Raw genomic sequence first — 22,074 nt, 5'->3', positions numbered from 1 at the left:
CAGTAATTTATTAAAAGAATATTGTATATCATGTTTTATTAAAAGAGGCATATTTACTCAGCATTGATATATTAAAAATATTAAAAGCCACGTCCTATTACAGAATATACAACAATTTCATTTCTTAACCCTATTGGCACCCTTTGGGGCATGGACTAGAGGTTGGAGTTTAGGAGGTTAGTGTAGGTTATTAAGGAGACCAAACTTCATTCCCTAGATATACAGTAAAAGCTATCAAATGTTACTTCCTACCCTTGTATCATAGCCCTGCCGTTGACTCAGCAAACGATGGCGGGATCTACTCAAACAGAATAATGGCACACAGCACGTGTCTGCTCTCCAACTGTAAAACCCAGTTGCTTGCGCGGCTGTTTAAAGATCGTTTCAGCTACGCACACATTTCCTTTCTACACCCATGCAAATTCTGTGGGCATATAAACTAAACCCTGCCTTTCCACGCAGACGTCTTTCAAAGCATCTTACGCCACAAAGATAGTTTTTTTTTATCCAATCGGATTACGAAGAAAACAAAATTCAAAAATATTTTTTCCGACAGCGTTCATGGAGTCTATTGAAATCTATAAATAGGGCATTTTACGCCAAAACCAAAGAGTCGACCTAAGCCAGCATGTTGTAAACATCATCATCGATTCTGTGCACAGGACGTTAAACGCGCACACTCCCGATAATTAATTTTACACGGAAATGGACTTTTTACCTTTTTGCTCCTTGCTGAAGTAAGCAATTGACTTTTATGTTGTTTAAGTATTTCTGAAAAGGACTGGTTATTTCTAACCTAAAACTTTTACTTTTTTTTTACTTCATTTCATTTAATTACCTCAGTCGATGGAAGAGACTTAATTAAGAAGAAACTTTCTAGTCTTCACTTTTCACTTAATATCGATTTTGAGAAAATATATTTTGTATAAATTTATCCTCCGCCTCGGTCATCTTTGTTTGATTGTTCAACTCCTCCATTTTCACATATATATTTATTTTTAGTTTTTGGAGTTTGCGGGGCTAACATCGACAGTTGTAGTCCCACAACACTTGATTTACATTTAAAGTATATGAAATTACAGCAAATTCCTTAGATAAACTATGTTCGTTTTTACCTTCTGGTGCTAACATGTAGAGAGAGTTTTAATAAATAAACTTGTATGAAAATTACGATCGTGAGAAGTTTAAAATAGATATGTCCAAATGTAAATTGTGTTCGTGATGGTGCAAGAAAATCCCCGCATCCCCCCCCCCCCAAATTTACATAAAGTTATTTTTTTAAAACCTCTGAAAAAATTGGAAATGGCAAATGGAAAAAAACGAGATTGAAATACAGAATCAGCAGCTAATGAGAATGTACTTGTATGAGGGGCGTGCAATAAGTAATGCCCCTGACCCACTTCCAGTTGTCTGACCGAGCTGAAATTTTGCATGTGCAATAATTTATATCTCTACGGGTTATGTGGTAAATTTCAGCTCTGAACTAATTGTGGTTTCTGTTTTACAGACCTGTGTTTGAACTGAGTCAGGTGTGAAATGGAGCCTGTTGAATGTTGAGCAGTGATCCGGTTTTTGTATTTAAAAGAATGCACACCACAGGAGACTTTTGATGAAATGAAAGAAACTTATGGTGATAATGCCCCATCATATGACCTTGTAAAACGCTGGCATCATGAATTCAAACATGGCTGGAAGTCTGTGGATTCAGCTCCCAAACCTGGTCGTCCCCCTTCTGCCATTGATGATCTGTCCGTCAAGTTGAGGCTGCCATTTTGGAAGATCGGCGCATTACTATTCGCCAAATAGCCCAAGATATCAAGATTAGTACAGGGTCTGTGGAAACTATCATTCATGACCATTTACATATGCATAAGGTGTCTGCCAGATAGATGCCCAGGTTGCTCACAACATTCCAGAAACGAGAACGCATCGAGTGCTCGAGGATGAATTTCAAGATGTGCCAAGAAGATGAGTCAAAGTTTTTCAAAAGACTGATTAAACAGGATGAAACCTGGGTCCATCACTATGATCCAGAGACAAAAGCCCAGTCAATGCAGTGGAAGCACTTGGACTCACCACCTCCAAAGAAGGCAAGTGTGCAGCCCTCCGCTGGCAAGGTCATACTCACAGTCTTCTGGGACCAGGACGGAGTAGTGATGACAGATTTCCTGGCAAAGGGTACCACAATTACAGGAGCCTATTATGCTTCACTTTTGAGGAAATTAAGGGAAGCTATCAAAATCAAGAGGCGGGGCAAGATCACCAAAGGTACCTTCCTCCTTCAGGACAATGCTCAGGTCCACAACTCGCATGTCGCCAGATTAGAAGCACGGGCGTGTGGTTATGAAATCCTAGCCCATCCTCCCTACTCTCCTGACCTTGCACCCTCTGAATTTCACCTCTTCTCAGCCATGAAGTTGTTTTTGAAAGGAAAGCGTTTCCCAGATGATGCAGCCTTGATTTCTGAAGTCACATCGTGGTTGGAGGACCAACCTGGGGTGTTCTACAAAAACGGGCTCCAGAGCTGCATCAAACGATGGGAAAAATGCATAACTCTGGGTGGTTCCTATGTAGAGAAAGACTAGTAACTGTGCCAAGTTTCGTTGCTCTACTTCTATGGGAAGTGGGTCAGGGGCATTACTTATTGCACGCCCCTCAGTGTTCTGTAATCTGAAATAAATGATGAACATTCAAGAGATTGTATTATTTCATAACGATGTTTTTACCTTCTGGTGCTAAAATGTAGAGACAGGTTTAATAAATAAACTTGTATGAAGATTACAATCATGAGAAGTTTAAAATAGATATATCCAATATCAAATGCCTTCAATAAGTTTCCAGACTTTTTTGTACCGGCATTTAAAATTGTCGTAGATTCTTGAAAATTCAGTATGTTATTGCTATATATCTTATGAGATAGCTGACCAATTTTTATGATGTCAGCACAAATTGGAATGAACCCTACTAAAGCCTGATTTTCACAGCTGATGAATTTTAAAAATGTAGTCTGGGCATGAGGACACTTTAGAAGAACGACATGCAATAAAATTCTGTTTTAAACTTGAAATAATGCCACAAAAACGTATGGAATACTTCATACTGCTTTTACACCATCTTGTATGAATCGAGCATTTGAATTGAGTGGCATAAGACATTCAAAGAAGGCAGGGAGTTAGTGAAGGATGATGAGAGGTGTGGCAGGAGTAAGGAAGTCAGAACACTAGAATTGAATTGCCAAATAAAGAATTTCATGGATAAAGACCATCGAATGTCTATAAAGATAATAAGTGCACATTTTGATGTCAATGTGGGACTGTACACAATTATTTGCAAGGAACTGAATATGCAAAAGATTTGCCTGAAGTTTTTTCCAAGTGTTCTCAGAAGATCACAGACTATTTGACAAAGATACGCATCAAGACAGTTTATCATTCTCCCTATAGTCCAGACCTTGCTCTTTGTAACTTCTGGTTATTCCTTAAGCTTAAGGAAAATCTTAGAGACTGTCATTATGATTGATATTGAGATGATGAAAGAGGCTATAATGAGGGTCATTGACATCATCACACAAGATCACTTCATGTGGCTTTCCAGAAGTTGTTGAAACGGTACAACAAGTGCATTGCGGCCGGAGGAGATTACTTCAAAGGGGAATAGAGTTTCATGTGTGTACTATCAATAAAAGTGCCTATATGAAAAACGTCTGGAAACTTATTTAACCTTATATGAGCAAGAATGCTGTACTTATGTAGTGACAAGATGTTTTGATGCAGTGAATATGAGAACATCCGGGTTCCTCCTCACAAGAATGTGATTGGCTGGTTAAGTCATAAATACTGACTAGTAGGGTCGTCAAAAGGTACGTCGAAGCCTCAAGCTATAGAATACCACTTCCAACGGCGAACACTCATGCGATAAGGTGAATTACTAGATTATTACTCGAATACTGTAGCCAAGACTAATCCTTTTCCTGGGACATATTGATTTTATTTGGCAAAGGAATATTTGAATTAATAAGTTTATACACAAACACTGGAAGGAACTCACTATTTAATAAAATAAATATTTGCAATTGACAATGTTTTGCTAAATATTATTTATCAGAAAATCAGCATTTAAGTAAAAGAATAAGCAAATTTTTTTTACAAAATCGAGCTCTTGAATAATAAATAAAATATAAATTCTATTTAAATTAAAATAGAAATTTAATGTATTTCAAAAATTAATATTAAAAGGATCGTTTGCAAGGATGATGATATTTTGTGCTTTCGATTTTTAATTTGGAGAATTTATTAATAATATGTATACACAAAAACTGAAAGGAAGGGATATAATCAAATATATTTTGTAAATTTAGTATTTTGACTATTATTCATTGTGTCACTGAAACCATGATCCATATTACCGTTTATTTCGTTCAGCATATTAAAATGTTCAATTCTTGACAGCACCTGTTTCGTAGCACAGAGTTATTCATGAAATTATTATGTCAATTTTTTAATTTATTCTGCCCTTAGTCATCAGAAGAATAGGAATTTAGAAGAAAATAATAGAAATAACGGCATGATTACAAAATCTGAAAAATCGGAAGAGTACTTACAACTGTGTTTTGTTCCATTTATGCCATCTTTCAATTCATAAATTAAAAGATTTGTATAAATAAAAGGTGAAATATAATTAAATAAGCATATTTTCCCTTATATATATATATATATATATATATATATATATATATATATATATATATATATATAAGCTGTGTGTGTGGTCATGAATAGGCTCCTATATGGTTGACTATTATAGAAAACTGATCATATATAATGATAGAAGATGTATCGAGACACAGGAATGGGTATGTTTGATCTGGCAGAACGGTGGTTCATTAAAATTGTGGGGTCTGTGTTTGCGCCTGGTCCACAAAGTATGGAAATAAAAAATTTTAAAATTAAAAAAAAAAACGTTTACAAGTGTTTTTGATATAGATGTACATAAGAATACTTTGATAAGTATGTTTTAACTTAAATAGGGATGGTATAATAAAATTGTGGGGTCTGCGTTCGCGCTTGGCATCCATAGAATGGAAATAGGCACAAACTTTAATAAAAACTTTTCATATTTATCTGCGTACGTATACTTTGATAATTATGTTTCAGTTTGAAGAAATATGGTATAATAAAATTATGGGGTGTTCGTTCGTGCATGACCTCCATAGAATGGAAATATGTCACAAAGTTTAACAAGGTTTTTAATATAGATCCACAGAATATTGTGATAAGTGTTTTAGTGTGAACAGGTATGGTATAATAAATTATGGGGTTTATCTATTTTATTTTTACTTTCATCATATTTTGCTTTGATTTTGATACTCCCAAATTCGAAGCTATCTCTTTACAACCCTTCTTTTCATAACCTATCATAGTTTCATAAATCAGAGTCCATTTTCTGTAGGCTGTTTTTGAACCCACTGAACGACGGGTACTTTTGCTAGTATATATATATATATATATATATATATATATATATATATATATAAATGTACAGAAGGTCAGATAAACATTGGTACCGTCAGTTTCAAACTCAACATAAGGGAGACCAGTTAATGGTAAATCGTAAATAATGTTAGGCTCTCGTCAGCCATGTTGTTTCTGTCTCTGCTTAAACGTCCCTTGTCATACCTATGTATATTTCTGGTGTATCGCTAGCCTGATGTGTGAGTGTCGCTTCATATACGATGGATGTCACCCTACATCCTCCCTCTAATGGGCAATCTTCCTTGGATCTGCAAGACAGAAACAACATGGCTGACGAGAGCCTAACATTATTTAAAATTTACCATTAACTGGTCCCCTTTATGTTGGACTTGAAACTGACGGTACCAATGTTTTTCTGACCTTCTGTACATTTAAATGAATAAATATTAAGCTCTTATATCGAAAAAGTTTTTTCTTTGTAATCGAGCACTTTGTTGGAATTCTTCCCAAAAAACAGTAAACAAATATATATATTAGTGTTGGGATGATTAATTGGAATCGGGAATCAGAGAAATCGGAACTTTTGGGGGTATCAGAATCGGTATTGGAATCAGAAATATAATCTAATTTCCGATTTCACACCTTCTTTAAAATTTTAAAATAAAAAATGAAACAAGCATGGATTGTTTTTTTTTTTTTTATTATAAGTTGTTCCTTTACAACATAAGACTGAGAATGGATCATAAATCTCATTTACAGATTTAACATTGATTATTACAGTTCAATTTATTTTATTTATTGGTCATTTATTGAGTGATCACTTACCTATTGCCTTTGTAATCATTTTGCATCTATTCGATAAAATGTCTATGTTCCAGGGAGTTCATATGATTATTAAAAAGTGTTAAATACTCTGGACCGGGAGGGGATAAATTTCGTTACATTGGGGTGTCTATTATCGGCTTCTTCTGAAATAATTAAAGTTTTATGACACCTTTTTGGACACAAGGAAATTTTGTGGCAGTTGTTATTCCCAGTATATTTGAAAACCCATTGCCAGATGTAGACTCTCCAAACCTAATTTAATTTGTTTTTATTAGTTTTTATTGTAAGCAAAGTAAATATTCTAGAGTTCACTTGCCTATTCAATACCACAGATTTTAAAAAACTTTTCGCACCTATTTGATAAATGACCATATGGTGTCTATTAGAGACTTCACACTTTAATATCAAAGATTTCACATGCTTGGAATTTTCTCTGGTGCTGGTTTTGTCTGATCACCACATCCTTTGAAATAGTTCATGTTTCCTTATATTTTGTTTGGCTTTGGCACAAGTGAAACTATAAATGAAAATCTCACAAGTTTATCAAATCTTTGGATAGAATAGCTAAAGAGCAAACATTGAGAAGTTTGTAAACTTAAAAAAAATTTTCATTTACATTTAAAATACCGAAAACATGAGATTCTACTTTTTTAGGCGATTATGTGTGAGCACACTGAAACGTTATTTTAGAATTTAGAATAGGGGTTCAGTTGTGCATATAAGTATAATGCAAACTGATCCCATTTCAGTACATTATAACTTTTTAAGCAATCAAGTAATATTTACCACTAATTCTAAGGTCGATCAGCAAAATCATAAAAATCGCATGTAATTCCTATATTTTGCCTATTGCTACCCGTATTTAGGGTTAGTAGTAGGAAAGGAGCATTCTTTTTATGACTTTTAACAATACTATATATTAATACAATACCTTGTGTGTTATTTATTTTGTGTGTCACAATTACACTCGAGTGACTGTTGTTTAATTGTTATGGATCCCATTTCTTATAAATAATTTTACCAAGAATTCTTCATAAGTTTTGGTTTTGGTTTTGATTATAGCTGATGGCATACAAGTCATTTATTTTCTTATAAAAAATTTTACCAAGAATTCTTCATAACTTTTGGTTTTGGTTTAAATTATAGCTGGTGGCACTTCAGTCATCTACTTTTTTTATAAATGATTTTATCAACAATTCTTCATAAGTTTTGATTTCGATTATAACTGATGGAACTCCAGTGATTAATGTCTTTTAGAAATAATTTTATCAAGAATTCTTCATAGATTTTGGTTCCAGTTTCGATTATAGCTGAAGGAATTGAAGCTGATGCATGCAAGTCATTTTTTTTTTTTTTTAATTACATTTTTATTCCATTTAAAAGATAAAAGATTTAAAAGATAAAGGATATGAAAGTTTTTTTTAGATCCAGCTTGCTTGGTAAAATCCATGTTATATGTTTTTTACATCAGTTTGGTAATAACGGATGTAAAGAACGTATAACATGGATTTTAAATACATGAATATATATATATATATATATATATATATATATATATATATATATATATATATATTCATGTATTTAAAAAATATATATATATTCATGTATTTAAAATCCATGTTATACGTTCTTTACATCCGTTATTACCAAACTGATGTAAAAAAACATATAACATGGATTTTACCAAGCAAGCTGGATCTAAAAAAGAGAGGTGTTAGTCTAGCGGCACTGATGAGTTGTGAAACAACGAAACAGGTCTGTATGTCGATGACTAAAATATATTTTATAAAGCTCCCCTCTTTGGTAGAGCACTCTCGTAAATTATCTTACTCGCTACTTAATTTAGCTGAAATAATGCGAAGCTCGCAATTTGTTTACAAACAAAACGTTTGAGCCCTCTACGAGTAGCGGACGGATGTTTATTTAAATACGCATTCGGATAGCTTAATTTCGGCCACCGATTCCATAGTCAGGGGGTAGGACTGCCGACTGTCATCACGACGGTTCTAGGTTCGATCCTCGGCTTGGGAGAGGTGTTAGTCTAGCGGCACTGATGAGTTGTGAAACAACGAAACAGGTCTGTATGTCGATGACTAAAATATATTTTATAAAGCTCCCCTCTTTGGTAGAGCACTCTCGTAAATTATCTTACTCGCTACTTAATTTAGCTGAAATAATGCGAAGCTCGCAATTTGTTTACAAACAAAACGTTTGAGCCCTCTACGAGTAGCGGACGGATGTTTATTTAAATACGCATTCGGATAGCTTAATTTTGGCCACCGATTCCGTAGTCAGGGGGTAGGACTGCCGACTGTCATCACGACGGTTCTAGGTTCGATCCTCGGCTTGGGAGAGGTGTTAGTCTAGCGGCACTGATGAGTTGTGAAACAACGAAACAGGTCTGTATGTCGATGACTAAAATATATTTTATATATATATATACATACACATACACATACACAACGTACACATGCATGTGTACGTTGTGTATGTGTATATATATGTATTCATGTATTTATAGGTAACTTTGTGTGTGTTTGAATGCAGTTGTAGAAAATTTCCCCAGTTAAATATTATTAAATAGCATAATGTTATGGATATTACTGACTTTAAAGGTTTTTCAGTAAGGTATTATCATTACTCTATTACATTTGTTTTAGCTTATTTAGCATTGAACAATTACCATAAGAATCATAAAATAAAGATAAAACGTTCCATTAATAATCTTAGAACATGAAATTAATAACTTAGTTTTTCTTTTATTTTATTTTTAAATATTTCCAGGAGTATCTGCCTAACACACGACTAAAATGCTAGTTTTGTTTTGGTGTCTTAAACTGTCCACCCACCTATTTTTGCTGATGAGGAGACTTTGTTTTTAAGACAAAACTTTTGTCAAATTATTGTCAATATTTATTGTCAATTTAAATAAAATGAATATCGTTTCTGAAACGATCGTACAATCGAGTTGATTTTGTTTGTTTTTCCTTTTGAAACTTATTTTTAATTCAAAATTATGAATCGCTTTACTCAATATTAAAATATCTTTAGTATATCTATACCTATTGAGCTTAGTATATATCCAAAGTTACAATGAGCATTGTTTTCTTTTAATTTTAATAGTATTAATACATTTACTAATACATTAAAATAAACTCTGCTCTTTAGACTCCACAAGGATAGACATAGAAACAGAAATTTTCCGACATCTCAGGCTACTCTTTACAAAGTACTACCGACCTGGAAAGCAGCTTTTTCTTCACCCTTTGTCAGAAAAATCCTTCATTGGAAATGAGGACTGAAGGACAAAAAAGGAGAAGCAAGAGTTACTGGAGCTGCCGATAACACATCCACATGCATTATCTACTCTCCATTGAAAAAATAAAATAAAAAGGTGAGAAGGACTTAGTAATATCTACTTAGTATAAGTCCATTGCCCCATTCCCGGCTTAGGGTAGTACTTGAAGATAGTCTCCCCTCCCATGTTAATGCATGGATACTTTTTGCCTTTGTCTAGGTCGAGCTGTATGTTAAACCGTTCCAGCTCCACCCCATAATAAATATGTTATAATGGAACTTTTATCAAATTGAAAAAGTCTGGTTATTTTTAACTCATTTAAAAAGCTGGTTAAGAAGTAATACCTTTAGGGTTATGTATTAACTTTAGCTAGAAGTAATGCATACTTTAGAAGTAAAAAAAAAAAAAAAAAGCCGCATGTTTTTGAGTTCAGGCAAATATAATTTGGGAAATGTTCAATTTCATGGACAACTATTTTTTTTTTTCTCGTTTTAAATATAAGAAAAAGTATTGGTTAATAATAATAGTTTTGACAAAAGATTTAGGAGAAAGATAAGAAAACAAGACAAATATTCAGGATTAAAGTCAAACCTGTGATAAGGAAAAAAATAAAAAAGTAAACTTGTTAGTGTTTTTAGATACGTAGGCTGCAAAAGTGGTTGGTCGCGTTCAATGCTGCCAAGACTAAACTAGTTTCATTCAATAATTACAAGAAACCCTCTCTACCACCTATAGCAATGGCCAAGGACTCTTTATCTGAGAGTACATCTTTCAAACTCCTTGGCCTAACATTCACAGGAAACATGAGTTGGAACAATTACATTGAAAGCATTGCCAGGGCCGCTGCAAGAAAGGTGGGCTCTCTCTACCGAGCTAGACAACTACTAACACCCGAAAGTATCCTGTACCTCTATAAGGCCACCATTCGCCCATGTATGGAGTATTGCTGTCGCATCTGGGCTGGTGCATCTGCTACTAGTCTCTTGCTCCTTGACAAGGTTCAAAAGAGAGTCGCAAACCTGATAGGCCCTGACCTGGCATCTAAGCTTCAGCCTCTGTTCCATCGATGAAATGTTGCATCCCTCTTCCTTTTCTACAAGTATTTTAGTGGTGAATGCTCTGACGAACTGCAATCACTTGTGCCCCCACGACGTGAGCACCCTCGACAAACCCGACAGGCTGCTAAATCCCACCCCCACACTGTAGAGATCCCTAGATGTAAAAGATCTTTTTACTCCAATAGTTTCTTCCCCAGAACCGCTAGACTCTGGAATTCCATTCCAGGTCCCTTCTTCCCCTACAGTACTGGCGTGCAGAAGTTCAAGTGTAACATGAACCGACATCTTGCTGCCCAAATCCCTACATAGTACCCCAGTAGTTGTTGCCCCTGATAGTAGCACCCCTTACACCAAAGTGGCAATTTGCCTTGTTTGGGGTGAAAATGTAATTTAAAAAAAAAAAAAAGTTATGAACAGAAAAGTTTCTTTTGGGACCGTAGAGTTCGACTTAGCTTGGAGTCGATAGCTTAAACAGGAGGAATGCCAGCCAGTCAGTCTGCTTTTATGCCGATATTTAAAGGGTATGTTGGGTGGCGGTGGTCGGGGGGGGGGGGATCTTGGTGAGTTTTGTATTTTTATTTATTTCTTTTAAATTCATGTTTCCATTGGGTGTTTCCAATAAGGGGGGTCGATTTGTGTAAGAAAATGAGCACCCTTTAAAAATCTTTAAATATTAAATTTTTTGCATTTTGGTATAATTGTTAGTTTGCAATCACTAATAATCCGCTCAAAGTTGAAAAAAAAGGATGAAATTTAAAAAAAAAAATTGTACTCTTGCAGAATTTGACCCGGATCTTCGGGATTTTCCGTCAGTTATGGTTAGGGATCGACTGGCAATCACCGGATTAAGCCGTGCATTGTTCAAATGTTGAAATGTTAAATCGACATTGTTCTTTTTTTTTTAAATATGTAATTTTTAAATCATATTTTGGGTGATGGGGGTATTTTTTCTGCTTATTTTTTTAACATCTGTTGACAAAAAATAGTTTGTAAATTTTCTTGAAAAAAAACTTTTCTGTAATTTCACCTAACAATTTACGGTTTTCATAAAAGTATTTATTTACAAAAAAACGTTTACTGCCAATTTTCTTTAAGAAAAACAAAAAATGTAAGTTTTCATGAAAAAAAAAGTTCTTTCACCTAATAATTTGCAGTAAAAAAAAAAAAAATCAGTATGTTTTTTTAAAATTTTTTATTTATTGTATTTCTATTTTTTTCGAGTTTGTTTCTTTGGAAATTCGTCTACATCTGTTATTTTGCTTGGCTTAATCCAGTGACTGCCGGTCGAGCCCGAATCATAATTGACAATAGATAGATATATAAGAATAACAGTAGATAGATATATAAGAATAACCAAGATCAATAGATAGATATATAAGAATAACCAAGATCAAAATATTTATTTTTCATTCAAAACAGCTCCTCCATCCTGTTAAAATTTTTGTACATTTTTTACAGATTCATTCCATTATGCAGAACCAATCATGTCAATACCAACTCCTTTCGTGCATATACTCTTCAGAAAAATAGAAATTCTTTGCTTAGAAAGAAAAACATGCATGACAATATAATGTCGGAAAAAAGAAAATAAAAATAAAATTCATAGAAGATTCAATATTGTGTGTTAGTTCTGGCACACATCTTGGTTCATATGAATATGCGTAATGAAACAGATCTTTAAAAAATTTAACATGCTCGAGGGGATATTTTGCATGAAAAATAAATATAAATATTTGGATCTTGGAATGTAACTATACTGTTGTTCTTTTATGTATGTTCTGTGGTTATATTTAACATACATTGAGCTTCATAGCAAAAAGGATTAGTATACACAAAGAGTGAAATATAATTGAAAAATATTAAAAAACCATATACATATATATATATGTGTGTGTGTGTTTCATTAAATAAATATCATTCAACCACGGTAGTGGTTGAATATATGCTTAAGTCCGAAATTGAATGAATCGAGACACATTCAAACCCCCACCACTAATTTCGTTTGCAACCAAATTTCAAACAGGTTACGTAGTTAAATAGAACACCTCATTAGCTACATTTTGAAAAAAAAATTTCGAAAATTGGTTCAGTAGAAAAAAGTTACAACAAAATATGTGGGTTCACAAACAGGAGAGTAAGTACATACATAAGTGACTAATGCTTTTTTTTTTTATTTTGCATAACTTTTTTTTGTATATAAATATTTTTTACTGCGATTTTGCCAATATGACATGTTAGCGTAACGGTTAGAGTACCGGGGGTTGGTGGAAAGATTTTAGGTTCAATCCCGTGTATCGTTTTTTTTATAATTAAAAAAAACGAACTTTTTTTTAATAACTAATTTTTTTTAACTCTCCTTATGAAATAGATATGCGGTTTTCTTTTCCTAGATGGTTTAGATTTTCAATGCAGCACAGTACGGTTTGGGATCTTACCGTACTATTCTCCAATGCTTTAATAGCTGCCTGACTATCTGAAAGGATAGCTATTTCCTGTTGCTGAACCTCTTCCATGATCAGAACCTCAGATTCAAAAGCCTTAAACATGCGCTATCTCTCCTTCTTCTTCTTCGGTTTTTGTTGTGATGTTTACCGAATGTTAGAGTTGACTTGTCAGACTTAGGTCTGAGATCCTGCTCTTTGGTGAAGGCGGAGGTGGTGTTTGGTACCACATCCAATGGTGCCAGCTCATGACTGGTGTTTGGTGTTGTATCCGATGATACCTGTATGGTGAAGACTTCTGCCTGGAAGACCGTCCTCAGTTTACCAAGATAAGATTTTTGACAGGTGAGGTGGTTTGAGTATTCTATATAAACACTCGCACCAATCCTATCATTCATTTTAGATCCATCAGTATAGCATTTGATTACGTTGCTTTCCAGCTCTTTTTCATAATCTCTTGCGCCTGTTCTGTCATAAACCATACATGTGAAATGCTTTTCAAATGATCTGGTTTTAGTCATAAGGTCACCCGGCACATCCAAGAGCGGTAGTTCCTTCCTAGCCTCATTACACAAATCCACGTGACTTTGTTTTTCCAGTAGTCCCAACAGATCTTGACCACCACAGACCCATGAGATCTATTCTATAGGATCCCCGTATCGCTTCTGCCTTCAGGAATTCTTTAATCGGAGGGATATTCAACAGCATCTCCAATGCTCCAGTAGGTGTGCTCGGATATGCTGAAGAAGTCATTAAACAAGCAAGTCTTTGTACCTTCTGGAGTTTCTTCCTCAAGTACAGTTTCTCTGTCCCGCGGATCCAGGAAACACACGCATACGACAAAATGGGACATACCATAGCAATGTATATCCACCTCATTACATGCGGGTTAACTGCCCAAGTTTTCCCCACAATTTGTTTGCATTGCATAAGGGCTGCAGTCGCCTTGGCGGAAATCTTTTCTATGTGGCTTTTCCTGGTTAGCTTACTGTCCAGGATTACCCCTAACAGCCTTGCCTCCTGCGAAAGTTTCAATTTCTGTCCACTCAGAAAAAGGTTACCAAGTTGGCAATTCCTTTTATATGTAAACAAGACCATTTCTGTTTTACGGCTACTGAATTCTAATTCATTTCGATTAGACCATTTATTAGGAATATTTAATGCCATTTTGGCAATGCGTCTGACCAATGATGCTTTTGAACCCGCGACCAGCACTGCGATGTCATCAGCATCAGCCTGGGCATAAATATTCCTATTTTTAAACTCCTTTAAAAGAGGATTCAGCATACAGTTCCATAGTAAAGGTGATAAAATCCCACTTTGGGGGTTTAATTTAACTACTTCCCTGTAAACAGTTGCCCTCAGTAGTTCTACTTGAACTGTTCTGTGCCTCACCCTATACTCAATCCATCGGATGAGTACTGGTGGCACATTGAGTTCTCGTAACGACTTGAACATACTACTGAAGGGTATGTTGTCAAAAGCTCCAACGATATCTAAAAAGACACCGAGTGCCATCTTCTTTTTTGTTAGTTTACGCTCTATACAGATCACGAATTCATGAACCGCAGTCTCGGTAGAGACCCTGGCTCGGAACTACTGTGATTGAATGATAAATATTGCATAAATGTGTGTTTGAGAGCTAATTTTTTTTGACAATCATTAATAAATATTATAAATTTATATATTAATACAATAGCAATGCCTGGAAAAATCATGGATTATATGGAAAAATGCGCGCATGAAAAGTAATATTCTTAAGATTTTATTAAACCTGGAAAAGTAAAGGACAAGAAATTCAACCTGGAAAAGTAAAGAACAAGATATTCTAGTAAAGTAAAAAATAAGAATTTTTTAGACTTAAAATATTGCAGCTAAAAATAAAATTTGAATATTGATAAATATTTTCTTTATTTGCATATGTCGTTGTTTATTGTTGAGTTAGAAAGGGTGTCAGTCGCTGGATTGAACTTATTTCCCCCCTCTTATTTGCATATATTTATGTAGTGAAAATTGTTTGAATAAAATTAATTCGTTAGTTAGTTAGTAGATGGAATTAATAATTTTATAATTCACATAAAAATTAATAATTTTATTATATCATAATTAGGATTATTTAATTCATTTTTATGTAAATTATAAAATTATTAATTCCATCTACTAACGACTGACACCCTTTCTAACTCAACAATAAACAACAATATATGCAAATAATAAATAAAATATTTATCAATATTCAAATTTTATTTTTACCTATTTACTATGCCTCCCCACGGGACAGAGTTAGACATCAGGGTCGTTTTTTAACGTGGAGAAAAGGTATAAAAATAAAAATTGTCTCAGTCGTGAAGGATTTCTCCACCGAAAGAGAACAAGAAAATGAAGTGCCACATCTGAAGAACAGATACTACACTTTGATCTTGACCAAAAGGTGCAATATTTTAAGTCTAAAAAATTCTTATTTTTTACTTTACTAGAATATCTTGTTCTTTACATTTCCAGGTTGAATTTCTGGTCCTTTACTTCCCAGGTTTAATAAAATCTTAAGAATATTACTTTTCATGCGTGCATTTTTCCATATAATATACACATTATTAAATATATATATATATATATATATATATATACACACTGTTCAAAACCAGTTAGATTAATCTATCTCTGATAATGGATCCAAAAGGGTTGAAAAGTACACAGACTTATGACAAATATAGCAGTTACATCAGCCAGTTCCTGTCAGTAGTGAAAACTGTTATTCAGAAGTTGGAAAGGATCAAAAACAGAATTAATAGACAAAATATATCTTATTTAATGAAAAATGTTTAAGAGAAAAATAGAATATTACATTGCAACTAGCGTTAAGTTAATAACGTTTTAACAAAAATAGTTATTTTTCAATTTTCTATCACTCAGTTGTGGATTTTTTCCAGATAATCTAGCACTTTGTTTTGAAAATATTGCTAAAAAATTAAGCATACATTCACAGTTAGTATTTGCTAAATATGATATTTGTTAAAATCACTGAATTTTTACCAATAATTGGTAATATCGTTTCAATTAAAACAATCAAAACTAATGTTTATTATTATATAATTATACTATATAATATATAGTTCAATATATATAATGAACTTTATTTACCCACATAACTAACATGCACCTTTATAGATTCCAAAAGTCTAATAGTAACTGTACCAATCAATTTGTTAATAGTGGCTGGTGGCACTGTCTTTGTATTAATCATTTTCTATAAATATGTTTTAGACGAAAGTTGGTGTCCATAGGCATAAACATCACGTTTAAAGATAGACCAAAATTTTTCTATTAGGTTTAAATCTGGTGACCATGGAGATCAGATCATCAACTTTGTACCTTTGATGCCCAAAGATGCTAAGAATGCTTGCGTGGCATGGGTAGTGTCATGTGTTTTAGTCAATTTCCAAGCTGGACGCATATTAATGTCATTGCTTCGTTCAGTCAATATTGTATGCAGGTATTTCAATCGGATCTTTATCATGACTATCTTTAACATGATTAAAAAATATAGATTTATTGGTAACACAGCTCGACGTATAACTATTTTATTAGGGTGAATTCTATTAATCGATGACTATAGGAGTTTCTTTTAAATAATGTCTTATAGTGCAAGTAATTTTAAAGTTTCTGAATTTTTTAGATGAAAATTGGTTATTTATATTATTTGGACTCATGGGACTACTTTTCTCATCTTGAGTGTGATTTTCACAACGTTTCGGTTGATGTAACCTCCGACCATCTTCAGGTGTATTTTGTCGAACTCGGGAATGTTTCTGCCGAACTCGGGAATTTGGACGGAATTTCGAGCGGAACCCTTTATTTGCTTCATGCGTGCTCTTGTTCCATCAGCCATGACTGGATAGAGGTCCTAAGTAATTCGCAATTGTATTTTATCAAGTAGTCTAACCACTGCACCATTGTGTGCGTGTTATCGATCCCCCCACTTTCAAATTTGATTTTGTGGCCCATGAAAATATCTCATAATTCCCAAAAGAAATATATGCTCATTAAGAGAACTAGATCACGACATATATTACGAAAGTCGTAACTAGATCTGGCGATAGATCCTACATGCGAAGTATCACTATTTTATCAAACGTTTTCATAAAACACTATTATTTATTTATTTTTAAAAGTTTTATTGCTCATCAAATCATGACTGTTTCTAAATAATGAATTTTTTTTTTTCTCTTATTAAAGCTTTACCAAATCTGTTGGAGCAAAGCCTTTCCGAGTGGTCATGTCATCTGCAGGTGGAGGGCATGTCCGTTATAGCCTTGACCTTCTGGATCGTCAAGATGGTTCCTACATTGTAAGATATCGCTTATATCGATCCTACAAAGACTTGATAATCACAGTGAGACACGAGAATACAAATGTCGGGACATCTCCATTTAAACTTCAAGGTAAGGATTACGAGGGGCGTGCAATAAGTAATGCCCCTGACCCACTTTCAGTTGTCTGATCTAGCTGAAATTTTGCATGTGCAATGATTTATCTCTACGGGTTATGTGGCAAATTACAGCTCTGAACTAATTGTGGTTTCTGTTTTACAGGTGTTTGAACTGAGTCAGGTGTGAAATGGAGCCTGTTGAATATCGAAGTGATCCGGGTTTTTGTATTTGAAAGGACGTACACCACAGGAGACTTTTGATGAAATGATAGAAACTTATGGTGATAATGCCCCATCATATAATTTTATAAAACGCTGGCATCATGAATTCAAACATGACCGAAAGTCTGTGGAAACACCTCCCAGACCTGGTTGCCCCCTTTCTGCCATTGATGAGGCATCTGTCCGTCAAGTTGAGGCTGCCATTTTGAAAGATCAGCACATTACTATTCGCCAAATAGCCCAAGATGTCAAAATTAGTACAGGGTCTGTGGAAACTATCATTCATGACCATTTACATATGCATAAGGTGTCTGCCTGATGGATTCTCGGGTTGCTCACACCATTCCAGAAGCGAGAACACTCGAGGATGAATTTGGAGATGTGCCAAGAAGATGAGTCAAAGTTTTTTAAAAGACTGATTACACAGGATGAAACCTGGGTTCATCACTATGATCCAGAGATCAAAGCCCAGTCAATGCAGTGGAAGCACTTGGACTCACAACCTCCAAAGAAGTCAAGGGTGCAGCCCTCTACTGGCAAGGTTATACTCACAGTCTTCTGGGACCAGGACGGAGTAGTGATGACAGATTTCCTGGCAAAGGGTACCACAATTACAGGAACCTATTATGTTTCACTTTTGAGGAAATTAAGAGAAGCTATCAAAATCAAGAGGTGGGGCAAGATCAGCAAAGGTACCCTCCTCCTACAGGACAACGCTCCGGTCCAAAACTCGCATGTCACCAGATCAGAAGCACGGGCATGTAGTTATGAAATCCTTCCCCATCCTCCCTACTCTCCTGACCTTGCACTCTCTGACTTTCACCTCTTCCCAGCCATGAAGTAGTTTTTGAAAGGAAAGCATTTCCCAGATGATGCAGCTTTGATTTCTGAAGTCACGTTGTGTTTGGAGGATCAACTTTGGGTGTTCTACAAAAACGGTCTCCAGAGCTGCATCAAACGATGGGAGAAATGTATAACTCTGGGTGGTTCCTATGTAGAGAAAGACTAATGCCAAGTTTCGTTGCTCTACTTCTATGGGAAGTGGGTCAGTGGCATTACTTATTGCACGCCCTTCATAGTTTATGTAACTTAAGAAGTAGTGGAACAAGTACAAAACATATCTTCAAATTGTGGATTTTAGTTACAAGCTCATATTACTAAAATACGCACTCTCCTGCATGTTCCGCATACCTTCTTTTATATCTCCAGATGACTGGAAGACATAAGCTAAGAGCCACATCACAACACTTGTAAATATTCCAAATAAACCGAAATTCCGGAAATTTTGTGTGGTTATAATTTCAACAAAATCGGAGGTATTTGAATTTTCACAAAGGATTTGCACCCCCGTATAATAAGAAATTAAATATAGTGTAGTATACATTACCCAGGCTTGCGCCTAGCAATTGTGTTTCAAAATTCATAATTGCTCGTTGATCATATTAGGAGTGAATACTTTGCATACAAAGGATAAGAACCGGAATTGAAGTGCACGATATGTAGTGTTTTATTTTGTTTTTTAATGTTTTGTGTGTTTTTTTACCAAATTATTTTGGTGTAAATAAATCGGACGTATATATATATATATATATATATACAGTAAAACTCCATTAATTTGAACTTCCTCTAAAGTTGGACTTCCTCTCATTTGGACTTCTTCTAAACCTAGACTTTCTCTAAACTTAAACTGTCTCGTCATTGAAATTGTATTAGCATATTTGATGCAGAGTTGCAGTAAAACTTTTTGCATGGTTTAGTCAGATATTGCGCAGAAATTTTAATATTGGTGCTATGTAATTAATGTAGATTAGCTATTGATAATTAATTTACACTAACTGTAAATTTTTTTTTTTCATATTGCTATATTTAAAATAGTGTAAAACAACCCATCACAATGGCTTGCAACTCTAAAAGAAAACAAGTGACACTGACTTTACTCAAAAAAACGTCAAATTATAGAAAAATTAGATGCTGGAGTTGAAAATAGCATTATATTGAGAGATTATAAGATTGGAAAAAGTACACTGTTTTGCATCAAAAAGAAAAAGGAGGAAATATTGAAGGCTGCTCCTTTCTCTTCAAATAAAAGACATGTCAAAAGAAGGACTGTTCACAGACCAAAGCAAGATGAATTCGATCAAATATTGCATGAGTGGTTTGTAGCAAAACAGAATGAAGGTGTAGCAATATCTGGACCCATGTTAATTGCTAAAGCAAAATCTCTTAAGGAAGAGCTGAATATCGCAGAAGATATGAAATTCAGTGAAGACTGGCTTAGGAGCTTTAAGAGTAGATTATGGTATAAGACAATTAACAATGTCAGGCGAACAACGGTCTTCTGATACACACGCAGCTTCAAATTATTGTGACAAATTCAAGACGATAATTGCTGATTATGGTTTAACCCAAGAGGATGTTTACAACACTGATGAAAGTGGCGTAAATTGGAAGTGCTTACCTACAAAAACATTAGCCGGATCCAAGGAGCAGAAAATAAAAGGATTCAAATTAAATAAAGAAAGACTAACAGTGATGGTGTGCGCTAATGTGTCTGGAACTCATAAACTTTAGCTTCTCATCATCTGCAAATCAAAGTGTCGCCGAGCATTGAAAGGAGTTTCGCCTTTGCCAGCATCCTATTATTCTTCACGAAATGGATGGATGAATCAACAGTTGTTTAAAAAATGGTTTTTGCAAGAATTTGTGCCAGTTGTCCAGAGGCGTTTTCTTGAATTAGGTACATCTGATTCAAAGTGCTTGCTTCTGTTGGACAATTGTAGAGCACATCCTCCTGAGTCAGAACTAGTGTCATCTTGCGGGAATATTTTTGTGTGCTACTTACCACCTAATGTGACTTCTCTTGTTGTGTTGTTATATCATGAGGATCGTGTGTGATCGTCTAATCAGTTAACGTTGTGTGATCATCTAGTTGTTCTGTCTATTTGTTCATGTGTGTGTGGTACATGTATTTTAGGACATACCTTCTGCATCGTCGATGTTGGTCCATCTGGAATCATCTCGTGTCTTGGAGGGAAGACTGGTACCTGTTTTGGAGACAAAGATTCATTTCACTCCAAACGATTAATTGGTTTTATAGTTTTTATTTCACTTTCCAGGTGTCTCGCAGAAGGATGGAAAGTGAATCTCTGGTTTGCGTGGTTTCTCTTGGTCTCATTTCTACACATTTCAGCGTCCCCCTCCCCAGTGAAGGGAAGGAGACGTCTGTGAAGCCATCCGTTACTTTCTAAGTACAAACCAAATCTCTACGATTCAGCTAACCTGATCACGTGACTCGCATGCAATCCGATCAGCTGACCCTGACTTCCGGTCAACGTGTCTACAATATAATTTATACATCCCCCTCTCTCTCACTCTTCATTCTATAACACTCTCATCCAAACTATGGATCAAGGGATTATTTGGAACTTAAAATGTTTCTACAGAAATGATTTCATGATGAATATGATAAATAGTACCATGAATATAAGCGAGTTTCAGTGCCATTTTAATATCAAAGATGTCATATTTTCTCTCGCAAGTGCATCGAATCAAGTTCAAGCAAGCACATTAACAAAAGCATGGAGTAAATTATGCCCAACGCCAAAGGCTTCTGAACTGAAAGAATCAGAGAATACATCTGGTCTAGAAAAAATTCTTGAAACCAAATGGTTACCGACCAACCACGCTGTTCTTAAATCACTTAATGCAAATGATGTTGAAATGTGGGTGCAAGATGAGGAAACTACTGATCAATATCCTGAAGGCATTAATGGTGATGAAAATAGCGACAGCTCCCATTCTCTTGACCCTAATGTAAATAACTAAAAACACTCTGATGAAGCAATATCATAGGATGATGCAGAAAAGTTTATGGAGACGGTTATAAAATTTCTAGAAGAAAGTCCTTACTTTAGTGACAACTATGTTTTGCAAGCAATGTCACTCCAAAGAGATATAATCATAAAGAAGCTACAGAACCAAGAAATTGTAGATTTTCGTGATCGCTTACGGAATACAATGGCAGCGCCCGAGAGCTCAATCGATGAAAATAGAAGCTGCAATGAGACTCGTTCAATGAATAACTAAAAAAACTGAATTTCACATAAATGTATGATTTCTGTAGATGATAACTTAGGTAATAAATACCTAACAAGTAAGACTAGATTTAATTTATTTTCAATGTTCTTGTTCCTGGTAATAATATTTAACAAGTGTTACTTGCAATATATCGTAAACTTAACTTAATATATACTTGAAGTATCATATAGCAATGAATTTCATTAATTATTTCTTAATTCTTAGAAAATTAAAGTTAACTGCAGCATAT

General features: G+C 34.6%; 1 protein-coding gene across 4 annotated transcripts in view; it reads left to right on the top strand.

Moving 5' to 3' along the window:
• The window catches only part of LOC145286344 (protein O-glucosyltransferase 2-like), a 109,649-nt gene that overhangs the window by 8,796 nt on the left and 78,779 nt on the right, over window positions 1–22,074 (top strand). For all 4 annotated transcript variants that reach the window (XM_080135278.1, XM_080135277.1, XM_080135280.1 and 1 more), the window contains exon 2: window positions 17,333–17,538. In XM_080135278.1, the coding sequence (XP_079991404.1) occupies window positions 17,333–17,538 (206 nt within the window). The remainder of the gene's footprint in view (window positions 1–17,332; window positions 17,539–22,074) is intronic.

This window comes from Euprymna scolopes, chromosome 10 (assembly GCF_053919585.1).
Source record: "Euprymna scolopes isolate OS-2025 chromosome 10, ASM5391958v1, whole genome shotgun sequence".
In the NCBI taxonomy this organism is placed as follows: Eukaryota; Metazoa; Mollusca; class Cephalopoda; order Sepiida; family Sepiolidae; genus Euprymna; species Euprymna scolopes.
This window is presented reverse-complemented; position numbering and strand designations above follow the sequence as displayed.